We start from the raw sequence: 19558 nt of genomic DNA on the forward strand, positions 1-19558 counted from the left end.
TAGTACCTGTGCTATTGAAATAACGCTTATGGATTTGTGCTATTTAGGTTAGAGGCATTGTGCACCAACTGATCTCTGAATTTGCCAAGAAAGAGGCTTTGCCATCATTGACCAGATCTGGGTGTGCATACCTTATGCAGGTAGAACATAATATCTAACTCTATTTGCTTCTTCCCTCATTTCTTTTTGGTTAATAGCTTAAGACTTGATGTTTCATGGCAAGCAGTTGAAAAAAAATCTTGAAATCTTTTCATGGGAATAAAATTGGTTGATCTTAAAAGTGATACTATTTGACATTCAGATGAATTTTTTTTTTTTTTTTGGTGAACTTTAAAATCCTTAATTGGTGATTTCCACATCTAGGCGTTCAGTAGAATGAGGTGTTCAGCATATAAGTCATCATCTGGAGAATGAGTAGTATGAAAATTTAGTGAAGAAAAGGTTGAAAAAATTGTTAATAAGCTGAAGACTTCTTTTTCGAGTATTGTAGGTCTGTAATTTTGTCTGTAATAAATGTGTGGTTGATATAGACATATAGTAGGTTTTCTCTGGTGAAGGCTGATGGCATTGAGATTTGGGCCAAATGTCTATCGCTTGGATGCAAGAGCTTCAACATATCAGTTATAAAACTGGGAGAAGAAGTTCCTCAGGCTTGGTACTTTACTGTTTATGGGAGCAGAGTTTTATAGGATTCAATATCCCTCGCTGGGAAAGAGAGAAGACATTCCTCAGGCTTGATGCTTCACTGTTTAAGGGTGATGCTGCTCCATTTGAGTATTTGTACTCTTATGAAGTCAGTTGAGTAACATGAACGACACTTCTGAAGGGCCTAGATGATGATTTCTTTCTATTGAGAAGCGAGGATGGATTTGTTTTATGTATCAAATGCACAAGAAGTCATGTCTGAATGATAGTATTCTCTTGCACGACTAGGAAAAGGCTTTAGCATCGGTCCACTAATTCTGATAGTTGCAAGCCCATGTTGGACCACTTAGTAAAATATTTAGAAAGAACTCTAGGTGTGGCTCATAGAGCACTTGGCATCAACTTCCATAAGAGTTTTGTTTACCAGCCAAAGGATCAACTACGATGACCCAATCAGAAAATCTTATGCTGAATATTGATTTTTTTTTTTTTTTAAATGTTCTTCTATATGTTATGTTGCCATGTCGGCAAAATACTACTTCAATGTTAGCTAATTCAATATATGAAAATTGCGGTGGAAGAGAACAGTGTGTGGTGTTATAGTTCCTGTTCTAAATGACTCAATTGTTTTTTGATGTTAATCTAAAATATTACAAGCTCTTACAAAATTTTGGTAGTCACCAGTAAATAGAATGGTACCAGGGGGCAGGGGGATGCTTCAAATGTAACCCTGAACCCAAACAAAATTGCAGTCTATGACAAGAGCCTAAACCATATGCAAATTACGGTGGAAGAGAAGAGTGTGTGGTGTTGTAGTTCCTGTTCTAAATGACTCAAATATTTTTTTATGTTAATCTATAATATTACAAGCTCTTGCAAAATTTTGTTAGTCACCAGTAAATAGAATGGTACCAGGGGGCAGGGGGATGCTTCAAATGTAACCCTGAACCCAAACGAAATTGCAGTCTATGACAAAAGAGCCTAAACTAGGAAAGCAAAAATGTGTCAATAAACATAAATAATTATTGCCAAGAATCAGCCTAACCACCATGGCAATTGACCTTTATTATTAATGATACAACTCTCTTGAGAAGAAGCTGCAGTTATTAAGCCTGCAATTTCCTCGCCCATGTATGCACCAGTTTATGGGAGGGCTTTCATCTCTCAGGATGGGATTGGATTATGCTCTTAAGGAAGAATTTCCTAACCTTTTGGTCGTAGGTGATTCTGCAACTGTTGTAGCTTGAGTGACATCTAATGAAGACCAATCATGAGGTTTGAACATGCAATTTGACAAATAAAGCAACTTTCTTCTCAAGTGAACTGCTTTCTCCAATGTAAGCCAAAGTCGGCAAACTATTCCCATGGCCAAGCAAGGGGTTGTGAAATGAAATGATGTTCCTGGAAATTTTACGCATTACTTGAAATTTGTTAGAGTTGTATTTGTAATGATATCAGAGATTAGAAAACTAGCAAGAAAAGGACAAGATGAAGTGGAGAAAGAGGTGAAACTGACAGAGAGAAGCTAGAATGCGATAGACTAATTCTATCATTACTAGCTATCAAAATATATATTAAGGAGTACTAACTCTTAGTAGGGATCCTACCAAGAGTGGAAGACTTATTACAATATAACTAAACAGCTCCCAAGTCTAATTACAAAAAGAAACAATAAAGACATGTAATACTAAGCTATTGGATATGAACTAAAACTAAACTATTAGATATGATCCTACTGTACACTGTTCCATGGATGTCCATGGAACACCACCCCACGATACACACTTTAACGATCTTACTATATTGTTGTCTTTTCTTCCAGTAGAGAGTGGCTTCTGACCTTCTCTGTTGGGTCTTACACATAGTTGTGGCGACGCCTCAGCCTCAAGTTATGCGAGCCATTTTTAGTCAAAATAGGGGAAAATATGGTGCACTAGGTCTAGGTGAAGGGGGGAAAGAAAGGAGAAAAGGGAAAGAGGAAAAGAAGGGGGAAAACAAGAAAAAGATCAAGACAACATACTTGGTACTGGAATCAACACATGGGGATGAAGCATGTTTTCCTGACTTATGGTGCTTGCCCTGGGTGCCTTGGCCTCACCTAGGAGGTGAGATGCCTGGTAACCACCATGGCAACTAGATTGAACTATTGCTTTTTCTAAACTTTTGGAATAAATTTTTATTTATAAGAAACATTTATACATTGATACAACATCAACAACCACAAGAAGATGATATCAGTGATCCTATTTAATGAATATTAATGCTTGGACCTGGTTAGAACCTTCGCCCTCTAACCTTTTTATTTCCTTCTCTGCCTTGGACCTAGTTAGAACTAGAGGCCCCTTAGTCCCGTGGAGGAATATTGTTTGGTATAAAGGGCACATCCCATGCCACTCCTTCACAACTTCGCATGCTCTCTCTAACTGTCTTCCCACTTAGTATTTGTTAACCTACAGACATATCCAAGTTCCCCCTGCCTATTTCCTCTGTTGGAATGGTATCGAAGATGTTGATCATCTTTTTCTTTGTTGTCCTTTTGCCTCTTCCGTCTGGAAGTGCGTCCTTCGCTGTTGTTGGCCTTCTTAGAATGCCTTTTCTTCCCCTATTGAGAGAATGGATTTGGACCGACATGACCTTTGCAGGTAGCTCTATTTGTGATACCACTGGCAAGCTTGCTTTTTAATGTCAGTTCTAAGCTTGCTTTGCTCCCCCATTGCCCTGTAAGGGACTCCTAAAGGAACAAGCTTATTGTTGTCTCTTGGGGTTTGCCCCTCTTCCATTTTGATCTGCTTTCCCTAGTAGCTTCGGCTGTTTATGATGTAGATTTGGCCCCACGATTTGGCATTACCTATAGGAGAAAGAAGAAGCTTCATGGGCCAGCCTTTGAGCATTTATGGCTCGAACTGGCCTACTTTGATTCAGTTTGGTGTAGCACAAGACCCTATTCCACTGGGACAGCACTTAATCATTTTGGAAATTTGTTTGTTGGTCAGTTTTTCAGTTTGACTTATCTTAGGAAATTTGTTTGTTAGTTAGTGAGTCAGTTATTGTTGAGTTATGATTTCTATTTGTGATAGGAGTCTTTAGTTACTTTCCTATTTGGGTTATGACAAAGTATTTGCTTTCCTATTTGAGTTATGACAAGTCTTTCCTAATTGTAATCAGCAAGGTTCCAGCCTATCGATCTATCTATATATATATATCTGGTCAGTTGTAACTTGAGACAGAATTGATTGAATGAAATTTTCCCTTGCTGTTTTGCAAGGATTTGCCTGAGATAGGTTGTATTCATCAGATGTGAGAGCTGAGACTGAGATAGCCATTCCCTTATTCCCTTTTTTCTACAATCTCTTCTCACCTCTACTGTTCTTTATTTTCCTACTTTACTTTTCGGAGTGAGTGTTTTGACTGAGAATTACCAACAGCTTGAAGATCGACTACTGATAGAAGATCAGATCAACACCATAGTTATTAAGGCGGTAAGGCGACGGAGGCGTTTGAGGGTCTTTCGGAGTGCCTTAGCTATAAGGCGGGCATAAAGCGTCGCCTTATTGACTAAAGCGTTCTTGTGTAATTTTTTTATAAAACCAATCTATTTGGCTCAAATCCTAGTTGAATCCTATTACTCATATGTTAAATAAATATTAACAGTTCATATGCAAACCAATGTAAGATATTCATCAAGAAAACAAATCAATAAAGTGAATAAACTAAGTTCATCTTCATCAATCATCAATCATCATAACATATTAACATATAATATAAATACATAATTATGAAACAATTATAAATATAAAGAAAAGAAGACATAAAAAATACAAGTATTTATTATACTTACCTCTATGATGCCTAAATGAGTGCCTAAGCCCTAAGGTCATCCACTATATTTCTACTCCTGTCAAAGAAGAATGAAGCTCTTCTACTCCTGTCAAAGAAGAATGAAGCTCACCGCTGCCGGAGCAAAATGGTCGCCTGAATCAGTGGTTCTTCCTTGTTCCTTGATTCTTTCTCAAAACTCTTTCTTAAAACCCTTGACAAAATCCAAACCCTGTTTGTGAATCATGTTTTTGTTTTGTTTGTTTTGGTTATTTTTGGTAGAGTAAAGTTGATCCCATACATCTCAAGTGTTAACAAAACCATACACCTACCAATTAAAAATCTATATTTGGAATCTTCATCAAGTAATTTTAAAATGTGTTAAAAAAAAAAAAAAACCATAAGGGGCCACTCCATGTAAGGCGGAGCACTGCCTTACCATCTCTAGACCACATCAGTGCCAAGGCGCTGGTAAGGCGACGCCTTAGCAGCGCGTTAAAAACTATGATCAGCACAAAACAGCCAATCCATCTTTCCTAGATTTAGGGTTTTGATCCTAATTGATCCCCAAGAACTCTCAACCTAGAAGTCACTTTTCGGGGTTAGGGGTTTGTTGGGGACACCAAGGGGGGAACTCAACCAGCTTTGTGGGCCATCTGAGGCCTGGATCTGCTACAGCAAGAATTCTCCAAGTTCCCTTACTTAAGACCTGAAATTAAGAAGTTTCAGATCTTCCAAACCAGCCAGCAGATCCTGAAAATATTTTGGGGTTTTGTTCTTTAGGACCTACAATCGAAAGAGTTTGAGCTCCATCAGAGCTTCCTACAACCAACTGCAGGGTCCCCTTGTTCTGCCCTATTTTAGGGTTTGCTCCAAATCTGGTTTCCATATTTCTCTCTTGTTTGGTGGCTTGTTTGATTGGAGTTCTGGGATTATTCTTGGGGGTTATTGCTTAGTAAATACCCTTACATTAGTATAGTTTTGTTTTCCCTCTCTCCTCCCTTCCCTTTGGGTTTCTTGTATTTTCCTCTCCTTTTATTAATTATTTAATCATCCAAAAAGAATATATTAATGCTGAAAAAGGGGTTCTAACTTTCTCCTTTGCATATTGTAATTTACTTTGATAATATATAATAGGTATTCATAATGTCATCACATGAATATACTAGATATATTAGCATTGTTACGTTGCAATTATTTTTATTTTTGTATGGATTTTGTATATAATTTCTCATCCTTTTATGTATATATATATATATTTAATATTTGTGGAATGCCTTTTGTCTTTCTTACTTTGCTTTTACATGTCCATCACACATATTCTGTAATAAAAAAAAGTTCAAATACATTATTACTTGGAAATGAGTATTCGGAAATGTTAAAGTAGTGCATGGCTATGCTATGTATATATATCTTATGTGATGTTAGTGTATTTATGTAATGCTCATTAAATCAATTTTTTAATAAATAAATGTAGAGGGGTTGAGAAGGACATGCTCTCTAAATATCTCTCTCTCTATCTCTGTGGTACATTGTTTATTGAAGATCTGATTCAGTAAAAGGAATATGCTGACACACTGTTATGACTTGCAGGTCTGCCAACTTGAGCACCAGCTTTTTGATCATTTTTTCCCGTCTTCTTCTGAGGATGTGTCAAGTTTGGCTCCTTTGATAGATCCACTATATGATTTCTTGCTTGTCCTTATAATTTCACTTTTTTTCTTGAAGTAAACCTGTTACTATGCTGAATTAATGATGAGCGTTGAGTAAGTTGTTGAGTATATTCACCCAAAAGAAAAAAGTTGTTAAATACTAATATTGGTATCGCACCCCTTTGGTGGAAAGATAAAGAAATGATGCGGAGAAAGTAAAATTTTACAAAAAGGATAGTTTTTACTTGGCACTCTCACCAAAATGAGCAATAGTCCACTACTTCCTTTCAGACATACCAATTGTACATGTTGTAACAATGCTGACTATCTTTTTCTTAGATTTACCCTATACCCTTTCTCGGCAGTTTCATGTAATTGGAATTTATGTAGTAGATGACCATTAATATCTTACATCATAAAAAATGTTAATTTCTTAAATTTCCTCTGTCTCTCTCTCCCCCCCCCGGGGCCTCCCTCTTCCTCCATTTCCTTTTGGTAATTGTTTCTCCATTTTTAAATTCATCAAAAGAAGTTTTACTGTTAACTTTCACTTTACTTACTTATTCTTATTATAATCATGGTTAGATAATTATGCAGGTGCACATATTTGTATGACACACTATGCCCAAAATTAATCCATGAAGCAAATCTTGATTTTCTTTGTGAGCTTGTTGATATCCTTAAAGTCGAAGTCCTGGATGAACAACTTAGCAGACGGAGTGAGTCACTGGCAGGGTTACATCCTACATTACATAGAATCCTAGCTGATGTTCATGAGAGATTGACTTTCCGGGCTTGAACACATATCCGTGATGAGGTATATTATGAAGTGATATGTATTTATCATCAATTTTTGTTCCCTCCCTCTCTCTATATATATCTCTATTGTATCACATGCATGGCTAGTTTAAGTTTGGAGACATTTCACCCTTCTCTTTTGAATCATTTAGGGAGTGCTCCCAATGCAAATTATTACTTTCATTTATCTTTCTTTGAATGTAGGCTGGGCCAAATCCTGGCCTTTGTGAGTGTGGTATAACAAATGGATTCTACTTTCTTCAATACACCACAAGGGTTTTATCACTTATATATAGCTGGGAGAGAAGAGGACGGATTTGAAAACTATGACTGACCTTTTGGGGTCATAAATTAATAAAATATGTACCTCTATTAGCCACTTGGGCCTTGGCAGTTACATTGGTTAGTCCATGTGATATAGGTCCCCGCATACATCTCAATGGCTAAATTACCAAAATGCCATCTAATGGAGATGAATATATATATAATACAAAATGTCACTTCCTCTACTCATTTTAAGCTGAAATTGTAGCAATGAGATGCTTGCCTGGTCCTCTATCGCATAGACTAACTTATGTATTGCCATGTGGCAATTTGTGAAGTGTTATAGTCATTAGGCATCGTGACAGGGAAGAAACCCTTTTTTGTTATTTATTTAATTTTTAAGCCAAAGTTGAATTTACTTAATTGAAGTTCTATTTGTAACAGGAGTTACGTCAGTCAAGACTGAGAATAACTCCGTATATCTAACTAGAATAGTTAATTTTTCCACATGATTTTACCACGAAAAATCCTTTTCCTATTTTGAGTGCATTTTAGGGGCATATATATATATATATGGTATGTGGAATAATAGAAGATAGAATGGTTCTTTCCTTCTGAATCTTACTGTTGAGCTTGAGACCTTTTGCACCGCACATTAGGTAATTGATTGTTTGCTCCATTGCTGGTGTTGCTTCAACAACCATTTCCTGCCTTTTGATATTCAATTGCCAGCATTTCATATTATAATAGATTTGGGTGCTGTTTAAGGTATATCCTGAATAAGGATTAAAGTATCGGTATCGGTCGTTGTATCGGTTGGCTAAATTTAAGATACGTATCGGAGGGTATCGTATCGTATCGGAGATATACTAAGATATGCTAAAGATCAAGGATTAAAGTATCGGTATCGGTTAGCTAAATGTAAGATACGTATAGGAGGGTATCGTATCGGTATAGGAGATACTTTAAACCATAATAATAAATCCTGATTCCAGATATATTTTTTTTGGTGGTTTTCACCTCTATAATTTACTGCCCACTTATCTAACATCTATCTGAGAATTGTTAACACTGTTGTCAACACTGTTTTGGGCTTGTCTAGAGGATCATAATCTGCTCTGCCTGTCTGGACGGCATATCAGCGAAGCTTAGTGCTTTAGTTGAGCCATCAAACCAATAATATTTTGGCAATTGATTTCTGATCAAGTCCAGTTGTTGAATATAGATTTTGGAACTGGTTGTATAAAAATTGTCTATGTTGCTACTATTGTGTGTGTTTGATCTCTCAATGCACATTGGTAAAAGTGAAAATTTTCATGTATTTAGGAAAGTTTAAAGTTTAATTCCATGTGAAATCTGTTACTTGTTGAAGCTGCTGGACTACTCTGACCAAATCCTAGTCAGCTTCGGGTGGCTGAAGGTATTGCTCTTCTATATTTATTTAGGGAAGTTACCACAGGACTATACAATCAAATTGGAATATTGGATCCATTACCTGCAGAGCCTAAAGGTTTTCTTTAACCTTTACTGCATCACCCTACTCAAAGCAATCCTGATCAATTGAAAAGCATGAGAAATATTTTATGGTGTTCTTAGTTTCTTATTACTCTGCTTTTCTACTAACTACAAAGGTTTCTTCCCCCACCTCCACCCCGTTCTTCCTTTATGTAAGTGGCATTGCTGTTGGGTTCTATATCTCTTATTACTTCTTAATTTGAGAGAAACAACCGTTATTTGTAAAAAGTGGGCGAGCCTGTGGCACAGCGGTTAAGTTGCACTATTGCAACTTGTTGGTCACAGGTTCAAAACATGGAAACAGCCTCTTCTAAGAAGTAAGGGGTAAGGCTGCGTACACTTGCCCCTCCCAGACCCTGCAGCAATGGGAGCCTCGTGCACTGGGTTGCTTTAAAGAACTGTTATTTGTGAAAATGCTGCTTCAGAGTTGAGTTCTAGTTTCTACTATTTGTTTTGTAGATTGCGAATTACATTCCTTTTGATGAAGACTTGGATTATTTAGAATGCAGAAGGACAAGGTATGATAACAATGGTTTATTCAATCTGTTTCTCATGTATATCTCCCTTGTGCATACATAATAGACTTCTCCTAACCATTTGATTTTCTAGTTCTGGATTACGGCAACCCATGTACTTGATCACTGATGGACTTCTTCTCAAGGTTCAAGATTTTGCAGGGTAGCCCATTTTGCCGCTTGCCAAAACCGAAATATTTTGGCAAAATGGGGGCTAAATTTGATAAAATTTTACTGAAATGGACAGAAAATTCCCTTTTGGTGCCTTAAACAGAGGATTTTTTTGCATGAAACTTCAGGGACAGCCTATTTAAGCATAAATGCACATGTTTAAATCATAAAATTAGATAGATAAAACCCCAAAGTGGTAGTTTGGCTTCGGACCCAATGTTTCTTGTGTATAGCGTAGTCTATTGTATCCTTTCCCTTATATTAACTATTATACACATAATTTAGGCCTAGAACATACACCATTTTATCAATACTAAACTGATTCCATTGTCAAAATGTGTCGTCATAGACACTTGATAAAAACCCAATTCCAAAACCAAATTGAGTTCCGTGGAGGGTCAAAAGCATCACTAGTAGATTGATGCTGCTCCGGGACCGACGGAATGAATGCTTCGACTGCATGACAATGACGGCCATTCCATCCTCTATCTGAAGAATCTCTTAAAGTCCATTGTGGCAGCCCAATAGATGGAATCATCAACATATGCAAGGCAACCTAACCTACGATATGGATCACCAGGCCGTGAAGCGATGTTACATATGTGCGCCCACCATAACTGCTTGGTGGAAAGGGAATATATGGTTGGGGGCGGGTATGAGAGGAATCTTTCCACAAAATATGACCAACTTTGTGATTGAATGAAGAACCACAACTATAGTGACCATATCCACTATACCCACAGTATCCACCATACTCAGAACTGGAGTTGCCATGGGCAAAGGAGGATGCACGCTATTTCCATACCTACCAGATCCACTACCTTCCTCAAGACTTAGTGATGGGAACATCAGCTCAAGCTTTAGGGTTTACCAGAGGAGGCGGCACAGAGAACCATCCAACCTAGACTCTATTTGGTTGGATGGTTAAGAATCAGATTGGGGCCCACCTTTGGAGAGCAACGCAGAAACTCAAGCAGTTGTACATGGGCCCCACTAGCAGTCAACGCAAGGAAGAGGACTCCTTACCTATTTTACTTTTTTTTTTTTCCTTCTGTTAGGAAGTAAATCTGTTTTAATTAAGTAGTATTTTTATTTCCCTAAAGAGATTAGGACTCCTTACATATTTGGCAGATTCAGTTTTTTTTTTTCTTTTCTTTTCTTTGTTTCCTAAAGTGTAGAATTCTTTATTTAGCAGATTATGGTTGGATCTTTTCCTTTTCTTAGAAGTTTATTTTATAAGTACATTGTAAGGCCAATGGCTAGAGGTCCTAATTAATGAATTAGAATTGAAAAATAGCCAATGAGCAAACCCCCCACCCTCTCACGATTCTCTCTCTCAATCTCGTCTTTCTCACTCTCTCTTTCTCCCCTTTCTCCCCTTTCTCTCTTTCACGGCTCTCTCTCCCATTCTCCTTCTCCCTTTCTCGACCTTCATCCCTCTCTTTTCCTGTTTTCTGCCTTCGCTGTTGCTGCTGCCCTATTGCAGAAATTGTTCACCATCATTAGAGATTATCTCCATCGAGAAGACCTCCAACTGGGTTGCCGCTGGAACTTCACCAACAATCGGGACTGCTGTTCTTTATCAAGTAGGTTGGACTGCAACTCTTTATTTTGGAGGATCTCTAGTTCTTCTCTTCTCCTTAGACTTCAGACAGCAAGAACTAAGAACGTAAGTAAAGAACCCCACTGTTCTACATTCATTGGCCGCCCATTACCTCCATTAGTCCCCACTGAAATCTGAACATATACCTTTTCTTTTTAAGCCAATATTTACTGTTTTCCTAAAGAAACTTTTGCTGTTTTACCTTTCATTAGTTGGTTGATTTTAGACATTGTTTGGTTTACTTAGCTTGCTCATTGTCTTCATTGATTCGCGCTAAACTTAACACATAGTGGCTGCCATGTCTCCTACCCCATATTCCCACCTGAAGCTTGAGTGAGTTTATGTGTTTTTATGCTTAGACTATTATTGTTCATTGCTGCATTATTCATTAATCTCACTTTACTTGCATGTCAATCTTGTTTGTTGAATTTCCCTTGCCCGGTCCAACCCAAGTCGCTTGAGTTTACCCTACCTGGTTAGTTAATCTTGTAGGAAACCTAGTCACCTAGGAATCCCCTACATCACTTAGGCTTATAGTTGTCATGACATCTAGGTGACCCAAGGCGTTGGAGGGGGGCTTCTGAAGGTTCTGGACGCAAGGCAACCAAGGCACCTGGATGCGTAGGTGGACGCCTTGACAACTATGCTTAGACCTCCAAGAATGCTAGGAAAATTTGTAATAAGAGAGCCTAGATCCATGCTATCTTCCGGTATGAACTTACAGGATGGACCTTTCAATAGCCTCCACAAGGGCCACATGCACCATGGTCGGCATCTTGTATGGCATGTTTAAACTGCATCTCTTTTGTGAACCTGAGGGCTCATCGGTCTAGTCATGTTTTTCCTCTTCCTCTTTCCTTTCCTCCTAGATATCATTTATACCTACACATCATCATGATGATGTGCGAGTGGTGTGGATGTTGATCAGTCAACGTCTTCCTCATCATCTCCCAAGCCCTGTTCGGTTTTATCTATGATTAAACCTGGTCCAAACATGACAAACACATCAACATCAACACCCATCTGCTCTTCAATTTTGAAGTTAGGCCAACCCCCTTTGCATCCAATACATGAGCAACTAGTTCTTTTTTACCCACTTGTAGAGGGGATCTTCCTTTCCGAATCCTTCTATAAAATGCTTGTGAGATCGATTGGTTCGGTGTCAATCTCCATGCCCATCCTATGTGATGCATCTTTAGCTTTATGTTGTAGTGCACATAAAAAAAGCTTTTGTAGCCGTTTGTGACCCAATCAATCCCGCCTTTTGGAGTGTATAAGGAAAAAGGTACTTCAGTGTCGCTCACATTTTGAAGCAAAACATGTTTGTGACAGAACCTTCATTGCAATATTCCTCAAGTTACGTGCCTCTCTCTCTCTCTCCCATATCGAACCCACCATTCACTTGCATTAGATAATTAAAATGATTCTTGTTATGTTATTATCAATACCAAATAATAATCCTCTTTCAAGTACTAAATAAAGTACATTCTCACCTTATTGTTGCATTGGGCTTGTATAGATGGGTTAGGCTCCATCTTTGCCGCCACACCCACCTATCTCTTCCATTGCTCCTATGAGGTCTTGATTCATCCCAAGATTGTGCTTGTGTTGGTACTTGGGATTGAGATAATTAACTAGAAATGATAGAACCAAATTCTCAATACCTACTGAGATTGTAAATGTAAAGTTCTTTGGCCATGGGTAAATAAATAAAAAATTAACCAGCCTTGTGCAATGGATGCATTAGTTGCCTCTCCCACCCGTCGTCGATGATGTTCAAGTATTACTTGCTAGCACATGATGTCGATATTCCCACATGCTACTTCATCAATTCCACAACAACATATAGGTAAGTTAGGCTTCTTCGGATCAGAGTAGCAAGGGGGAAAGGGGAAGCACACACTTTCCTAGAGCACAAACCAAGCCAGTTCTCATTCAAAATTAAAACATTCTCCGTTGTCCTCGGTTACAACCAATATATAGGAAAAAGTGAAGACAAAAATAGAAACCAATTGACTAGGAAACAAATCATTAAAAAAAAAAAAAAAAAAAAAAAAAAAAACCTAGCTCAAAAGGAGGAAAGAGATCCTAACTGGCTCCAAACGCCTACGTTCAAGTCTGGAAAATAAAAGGCATGAAATAAAAGACAAAATAAACTACTAATTTATTTCCAATCCTTGTTGAACCAAAACCCTAGGCTGGACCGGTCTTCTTGGCTCTTGGCTTCCAAAGCCAGTCATGCTGGTCCAACCAGGCAAGTACTCCAGTAGCATAACAACCTTCTTCAGATTCTGCCATTGACCTAAGCCCAACCATCTTCATCTCAAAGCTCTGTAGGGCCATGTAATTGGTGGCAAATTGAGTCGAGATGGCTCATACAAAATCCCCACTATACTTGCTCCTTTTTTTTGGGTGAATGAAAATATATTAAAGTAAAGGAAAAAGGAAATACAAAGCCAAGCCATAGGCTATCTGAAGGCCAAGGCCCAAACAAATGAAGAACCAAGGGGAAGGGACAAAATAACCATCAAGGGGGATACAAGAAAAACTTGGGGTGGGGGCAAATTACATACCAAGAAAAGAATGGTACACTAAAAGAAGGGGGAGGGGAGAAACAAAAGAAAAGAGGCTTCATCAAAATTAGAGGGAAGGGGAGACAAGTGGAAGATCCCAAGCCAAAGCAAGGTGCCTATTTCTAAAACTGGATGTACACAAATGTAATCATTTGTCTAGCTGTGGCGGCAAGCAAGACAAGTCGGTTGTACCAAATACCCTCTACACTTCCTCCTCAATAACTAGAGGGCATATCCATGGTTATACACAAAAGTGGTCGATTTTCTTTTTCTTTCAACTATATACTGTATTATGGACCTTTTCCCCATGTCCCATGTCCTTTAGCATGAGGTCGTTGTAGTGGGCTGTACTTGGCATCCAAAACAAGCTGATCCTGCCATTGTTCAGTAACCTTACTCCCACATTCTTGAAGTTACTGCCATTATCGGTCACCACTTGCACCACATTCTCTACCTCCACGTTTTCTACGACCTGCTTCAGAAAATTGTAGATTTTGCATCCTTCTTATCCCTGGATGCATCCACTGACTTCAAAATTACCATCCTACCATCATAATACATCATGATGTTGATGACGGACTGTCTAGTGGGTCCAGTCCAACCATCACACATCATGATGACATTTTAGTCTGCCCACAGCAGCTTCAAGTTGTCGATTTAATCTGCAAACTTGTCTCTCTACTCCCAATGATACATTCATAAGCTCATAAGTGGCAGGCCCGTTCACTATTGGGCCAGCTGTTCTTACAGTATCAAACATGTTTTGGTAGTACTGGCCCTTGGTGGAATTGGCTGGGATGCTGTTGTGGAAAAAACACTTTGACACGACATCACCAACTTTAGTTCTCTAGGCAGACCACATGTGCTTGGCATCCTGTTGTCTGAAGATGTCAGGATGTTAGTACTGTCCATGACACCTTCGTCTAATTGGGATCCTTGCACACTCTATGACTGCTGGTAAGGCAATGTCGTTTTGCTTCTGCTTTTTCTTACCCCAAGTTTTTCTCTGTGTGAGGCTAAACCAATACCCAGCCTCTTGTGCAGCTGGTCTAGAGGAACCAGCTCCTCTCCTCACCTCTCTGGCTCTTTCTTGTTCTTGCCAGAGTGAAAATCTGCTATCTGCCATGTCACACCATATGTCTCTCCCCTCTGCTTCATCTTGACGTCTCTGGGCATAGGATCATTACTATCATATTGCTCCTGTATAGGAGCGTGTTTCTCCAGCACTGCCATTGAACTCATCCCTCAACTTCTTCTCGTCCACCCTCCTCTGGATATTACCCATCAAGTGGGCCAGTATAATTTCTGCACCTCACCAAGGGTATTTTCCAAAACTATTTTCTTAATATTTTTAAGAAAATATAAATTAATTAATTAACGACAATGAAATATGAAACAACACATTACTAATCACTTTCAGTTGAAAGACATAACAGAAATATTTTCATACATTTTCATGATTTTTCAACCCAAAACAGAATAGTTTTACCTATTTTCATTTAAATTTAATTTTAAAAAAATATATAAAAAAAATGATTTTAGGAAGAAAATTAAAATTAACTTACATGAAATTGTATATTGGCCTACGATGCCTTGAGCCACAACCAAGCTATTTTGATTTTTTACCCTAATTTTTTGAAATTTTATTTCAAGATATTTATTTTTTGAAATAATAAAAAAAAAGGGGCAAAAAAATTGAAGCCACCTACATGAACTTGTTGATTGGCCTAGCATGTCCAACATGTAAAAAATTAAGCCGCAACCAAGCCATTTTGACCCCTTCTTTTTAAAAACAAAAATTGTTTCAAGAAAATCCTCAATTTCAACAACATGGCAACTCCATGTTATACACTTGATTCGTGCACATAGAATGTTAGTATCATAATCAAGTACTGCTAATCATTTAATTCAAGCAAGAAAACACAAGAAATTGGAAGAAATTCAAAGGAATTTGGGGATTTACTTTCAATTATGAAACTTGGGGAAGACTTGGGCAAATGATACCTCGAATACACCCAAATGTTGAAGATGATGTTCCACAGTTGAAGTTCACGGTTTGATTCAGCAGCAAAGGGGCAAAAAATGGGTTTCCCAAGCAATTTCAACCGGGTGAAACAGGTGAAATTTGGGCTAGATGTACTGAAATGAGTTATTTTACCCTCACTTGTAATGTTTTGCCGAATTGTTTCATCAAAATCATGTGTTCCTCTCATTTTTCCTATTATCAACTTTCATCAAAATCATGTGTTCCTCTCATTTTCCTTGTGCTCCAATACACAAGGAACGTGAAATTTTATATCTTGGTTCATTTCCAGTTACACCATTCGTAAATTTTTTATTTTTTATTTTTTATTTTTTATTTTTTTTTTTCTTTGAACTGGTTCTAACTGGCGAAAATTGATGAGATTGCTCCTTCCAGTTCTAATGATGACATTTTAGGCCTGATTTTCTTGTATCAACATGCTGTTTTTTGCTGCTTTTGGAAATACTGCCAAAAAAATTAAAATTTGTTGGTTGTGATATTCTTGCATTTGCAGGATTTGGAGAAGAGCCTGAAAGCCACTTGCGAAGAATTCACCATGTCAGTCACTAAGCTTGTTGTGGATCCCATGCTTTCGTTTGTAACCAAGGTAATCAGTGCTCTTTTTCATTATTATTTTATTGGAGTTGGAGCAGGAGCAGGGTGGGATCTGGACCCACTTCCTTCATGCCCTCAATAACTTTCATGTGGCAGTTCGGTTATTCCATATTTGTTTGATTGGATGTGTTGCCCATGCTAACATCTAAACATGGTTTAGTTACAAATCCAATCTGAGGTATCCATGTGTCATTATGGAGTTCTGAAAAATGTTTCACCAATGTTTGAAAACACCTATGGAGTTGAACTCAACAGGAATAGGTTGAAAATTCAAGGGGTGAAACCAAACATGGTGGCTCATACAGTTGAGATAGATTACCAATTTTACAGGTGGTGTATCCACAGCATCCCCCATCTATCCAGTTGTCAGACTGCCTAATCATGAGCCGACATGGCAGAAAAGTACTGGGCCTGATGAAAAGACTTTTGGGTGTAGAAAAAGAGCTATTGTTCAATTTAACCATGGATGCCTAAAATTTGACCTAACAATGGATCTTGGGTGTGCCTAACATCTGTAGAATACAATATATTGCAGGTCATACTAACTTATTTGGAGTCTTTCTATTCACTGCTTCAGAATTTGAAAGATGGTTTACTATTGTTAATCCTTCAAAGAATTTGTTTATAGGTGACAGCTGTGAAAGTTGCATTATCCTCTGGTGGACAATCAGAAATCAGACTCTGTTCTGGCCAAACCCCTAAAGAATCAAGCTTTTGCTATTCCAGACAAGGTGACTGAGCTTATCCAGAAGGTAGGATCCAAAATTGGCTGTTTTTTTCCTCTTTTGGTAAAGACTTTGAATGTGGTATCGTCAAAGATTGGAAAATGTATTTTCTTTCTAAGCTTTTTCACATGGTCAAAATTTGACAAAATAACAAGGCCTTGGATGGGGGAAGTGCTTGTGGGTCCCACACACAATTTGTGTTGGTGTAGAGAGAGAGAGAGAGAGAGAGAGAGAGAGAGAGAGAGGGGGGGGGGGGGGGGGGAGACAGATTCACATCACAACCCTATGGGAAAAAGGGATGATTTAGAATCCTCCAAATTTCAACATTCCTTGCAGAAACACACTGAGGCAAGTGCTTCAAGTAGTGTAGTGTAGTGTAGTGTAGTGTAGTGTACAATTATATGACATCACTTGTTTAATGATTCAATTATTTGATCTCTATAGGACAAACATTGTGGAGGCTCACTTACAGATACAATCCCTACTAAAGTCTCGAGTACTCTCCTGAAGAGATACAAAGCATTGGTACGGCGATGATACAGGATTTGCAGACTCGACTCGATGGCTTTCTGTAGAGAATGGTGAATTCCATGTTTTTATCTCAGCTCTGAATAATTTTTTTCTTTTTTTCTTTTTGTAATATCTTCTAGGCTTGAAGGCCTTGTGTAGGTTCTCTTCTCAGTACAAATTTGAATCTGTTAATCCCGAGCTAACAAACGTTGAAATTGAGAAAATTTAATTTCTGTTTGGAATTGATACATTTTCTTTTTGGCTGTGTTTGGTAGGCAGGAGAAGAAAAGAAAAGAAAAAAGAATCTAGAAAAGAAAAGAAATGGTGAGAAAATAAAGAGTATATATGTCTGTTTACCACGAGAAGAAAAGAAAAGAAAAGAAAAGAATTCAAAAAATTTTGAATTTTAAGAGAGAGATAGACACATAAGAAATCATTATGTAAGCATTCATTTTTGTCTTATTATGTTTTCATATTTTCTCAATGTTTTCTTGTGTTTTTGGCAAGAAAATTTTTGAGGGAACAAAAAAAAATTTCACAATTCCCAATAGGAATTTTGAATTTAAAAAAAGGAATCTTCTCTTGGGTGAAGACATACCAAGTGCAAAGAAAAATTTTTAACCCAAGGAAAAAAGTTACAAAAAATGTACTTTTTTCTTTTCTTCTCTTGGCTACCAAACACAATCTTTGTGTTTCTGGGTTGAATTATATTATACTCTTTAAGACGTAATACAGTTTTGGGTTTCTCTGTCATCCTACATGGAGCTCACTCGATTAATGGAAAAAAAAAACCTTTCTAGTTAGCAACAAAAAAGTGTGGCAATGCTGAACAGAATAAAAGTCATGTTGAATCACCAATAGTATTTCAACTAAATGAGGTCGGCTACTTGGATCTCGTTTTACCTTTCAACTTTATTCAAAGGAATATGTTTATGTCAGCCCTAATCAATGTATATCTTTTTACTCTTCTCCTAAAGTCTACTTTAGGCTTTTTGTTTAAGCATCTATAATTTGAATCGTATACTCCTCTCTACTAGTCATTATTAGTAATTTTACCTTCGACCAAAACTTGTACTTCCTCTATCCTTCCATCTTCCTCAATGGAGAAAGGGCATCTGCTGCACTGCAACTCTATCGGTCCACCCACTCCCTCTCTCTTCCTTTTTGTCGATAGCTTTGGAACTCATGGACAACATCATTAAGCATCTCTCTCTCTCTCGCTCACATTTTTTTTTTCTCTCTCTATATATATATCTACCAGAGTTTCTAGGGTGGGATTCTTATTCGCATCATTACCTTATTTATATAATTCTGTTTTTGCTAGAAAGAGTTCTAATGGCAATAACACATAATTACTAAGATTCTGTGTGTTATGTGTTATGATTAGTGATTGCAACAAAATATTTAATAAAATAATATTATTGATAGCTATGAAATTAAACTAGTACTCAAAGATTAAGATTTCATACGTTCATCCAGAACTTTGGCACTGTAAGTCTCTAATTAATATTTATTCTTATTTAAATTTCTTTTGTTTCATTAAAAAATATATACATATATATATATATATATATATTTAGTAATGGCTGATTCCTATTTGAATTGGCCGATTCATTGGACTGATTCTTGATGTTTGAAACCATGTTTTTAGAGAGCAAACTTGGGCATGTGCTTAGATCCTCTCCAATGCTCATCAAACGGCTGGGAGAGCATGCCCAAGTGTTACCAACCATCCAATGCGTGCTGGGAAAAACTGGATGGCATGGGGTTGGTTTGTCTGAACAATAATAGAAATTCAAATATGATATTGAAATTGACATTTTTACCCTGAAAGTAGCCACGATTTGACAAAGATGAGGCAATTGTAAGTTTGATAAGAAAGTCATTTCCAGCCAAACAAGTTTTACCATCATAATATACTAATAGAAGGCTAATAATTCCATGTCTGGATATATCCTAATTTTGCCATGTAGAAGGTTGAGGTGGCAAATTGACTATTATTAGATATATAGGAATGATTTGACAAAAAACATATAAAATAAAGCTTTAAATTCAACTATTTACCTTCTCTTGTATATCATGCCATTGTTTAAAAAATGAGTGAATGGGATTGGAATTGGTTGGGATCGATTA

The 19558-nt window shown here is 37.5% G+C and overlaps 1 protein-coding gene across 10 annotated transcripts in view; it reads left to right on the forward strand.

The window, feature by feature from the left end:
• Positions 1-17671, forward strand: part of LOC122077093 (conserved oligomeric Golgi complex subunit 3-like) — a 29193-nt gene extending 11522 nt beyond the window's left edge. For 6 of the 10 annotated variants that reach the window (XM_042642878.1, XM_042642884.1, XM_042642883.1 and 3 more), the window contains 6 exons: positions 48-140; positions 6055-6930; positions 9150-9208; positions 16090-16182; positions 16819-16942; positions 17360-17671. In XM_042642878.1, the coding sequence (XP_042498812.1) occupies positions 48-140; positions 6055-6192 (231 nt within the window). In that variant the 3' untranslated portion in view covers positions 6193-6930; positions 9150-9208; positions 16090-16182; positions 16819-16942; positions 17360-17671. The remainder of the gene's footprint in view (positions 1-47; positions 141-6054; positions 6931-9149; positions 9209-16089; positions 16183-16818; positions 16943-17359) is intronic. The other 4 variants (XM_042642882.1, XM_042642885.1, XM_042642886.1 and 1 more) reach the window with 4 other exon arrangements.
• Positions 17672-19558: the final 1887 nt, after the last annotated feature.

The sequence above is a fragment of the Macadamia integrifolia genome, chromosome 4, assembly GCF_013358625.1.
Source record: "Macadamia integrifolia cultivar HAES 741 chromosome 4, SCU_Mint_v3, whole genome shotgun sequence".
In the NCBI taxonomy this organism is placed as follows: Eukaryota; Viridiplantae; Streptophyta; class Magnoliopsida; order Proteales; family Proteaceae; genus Macadamia; species Macadamia integrifolia.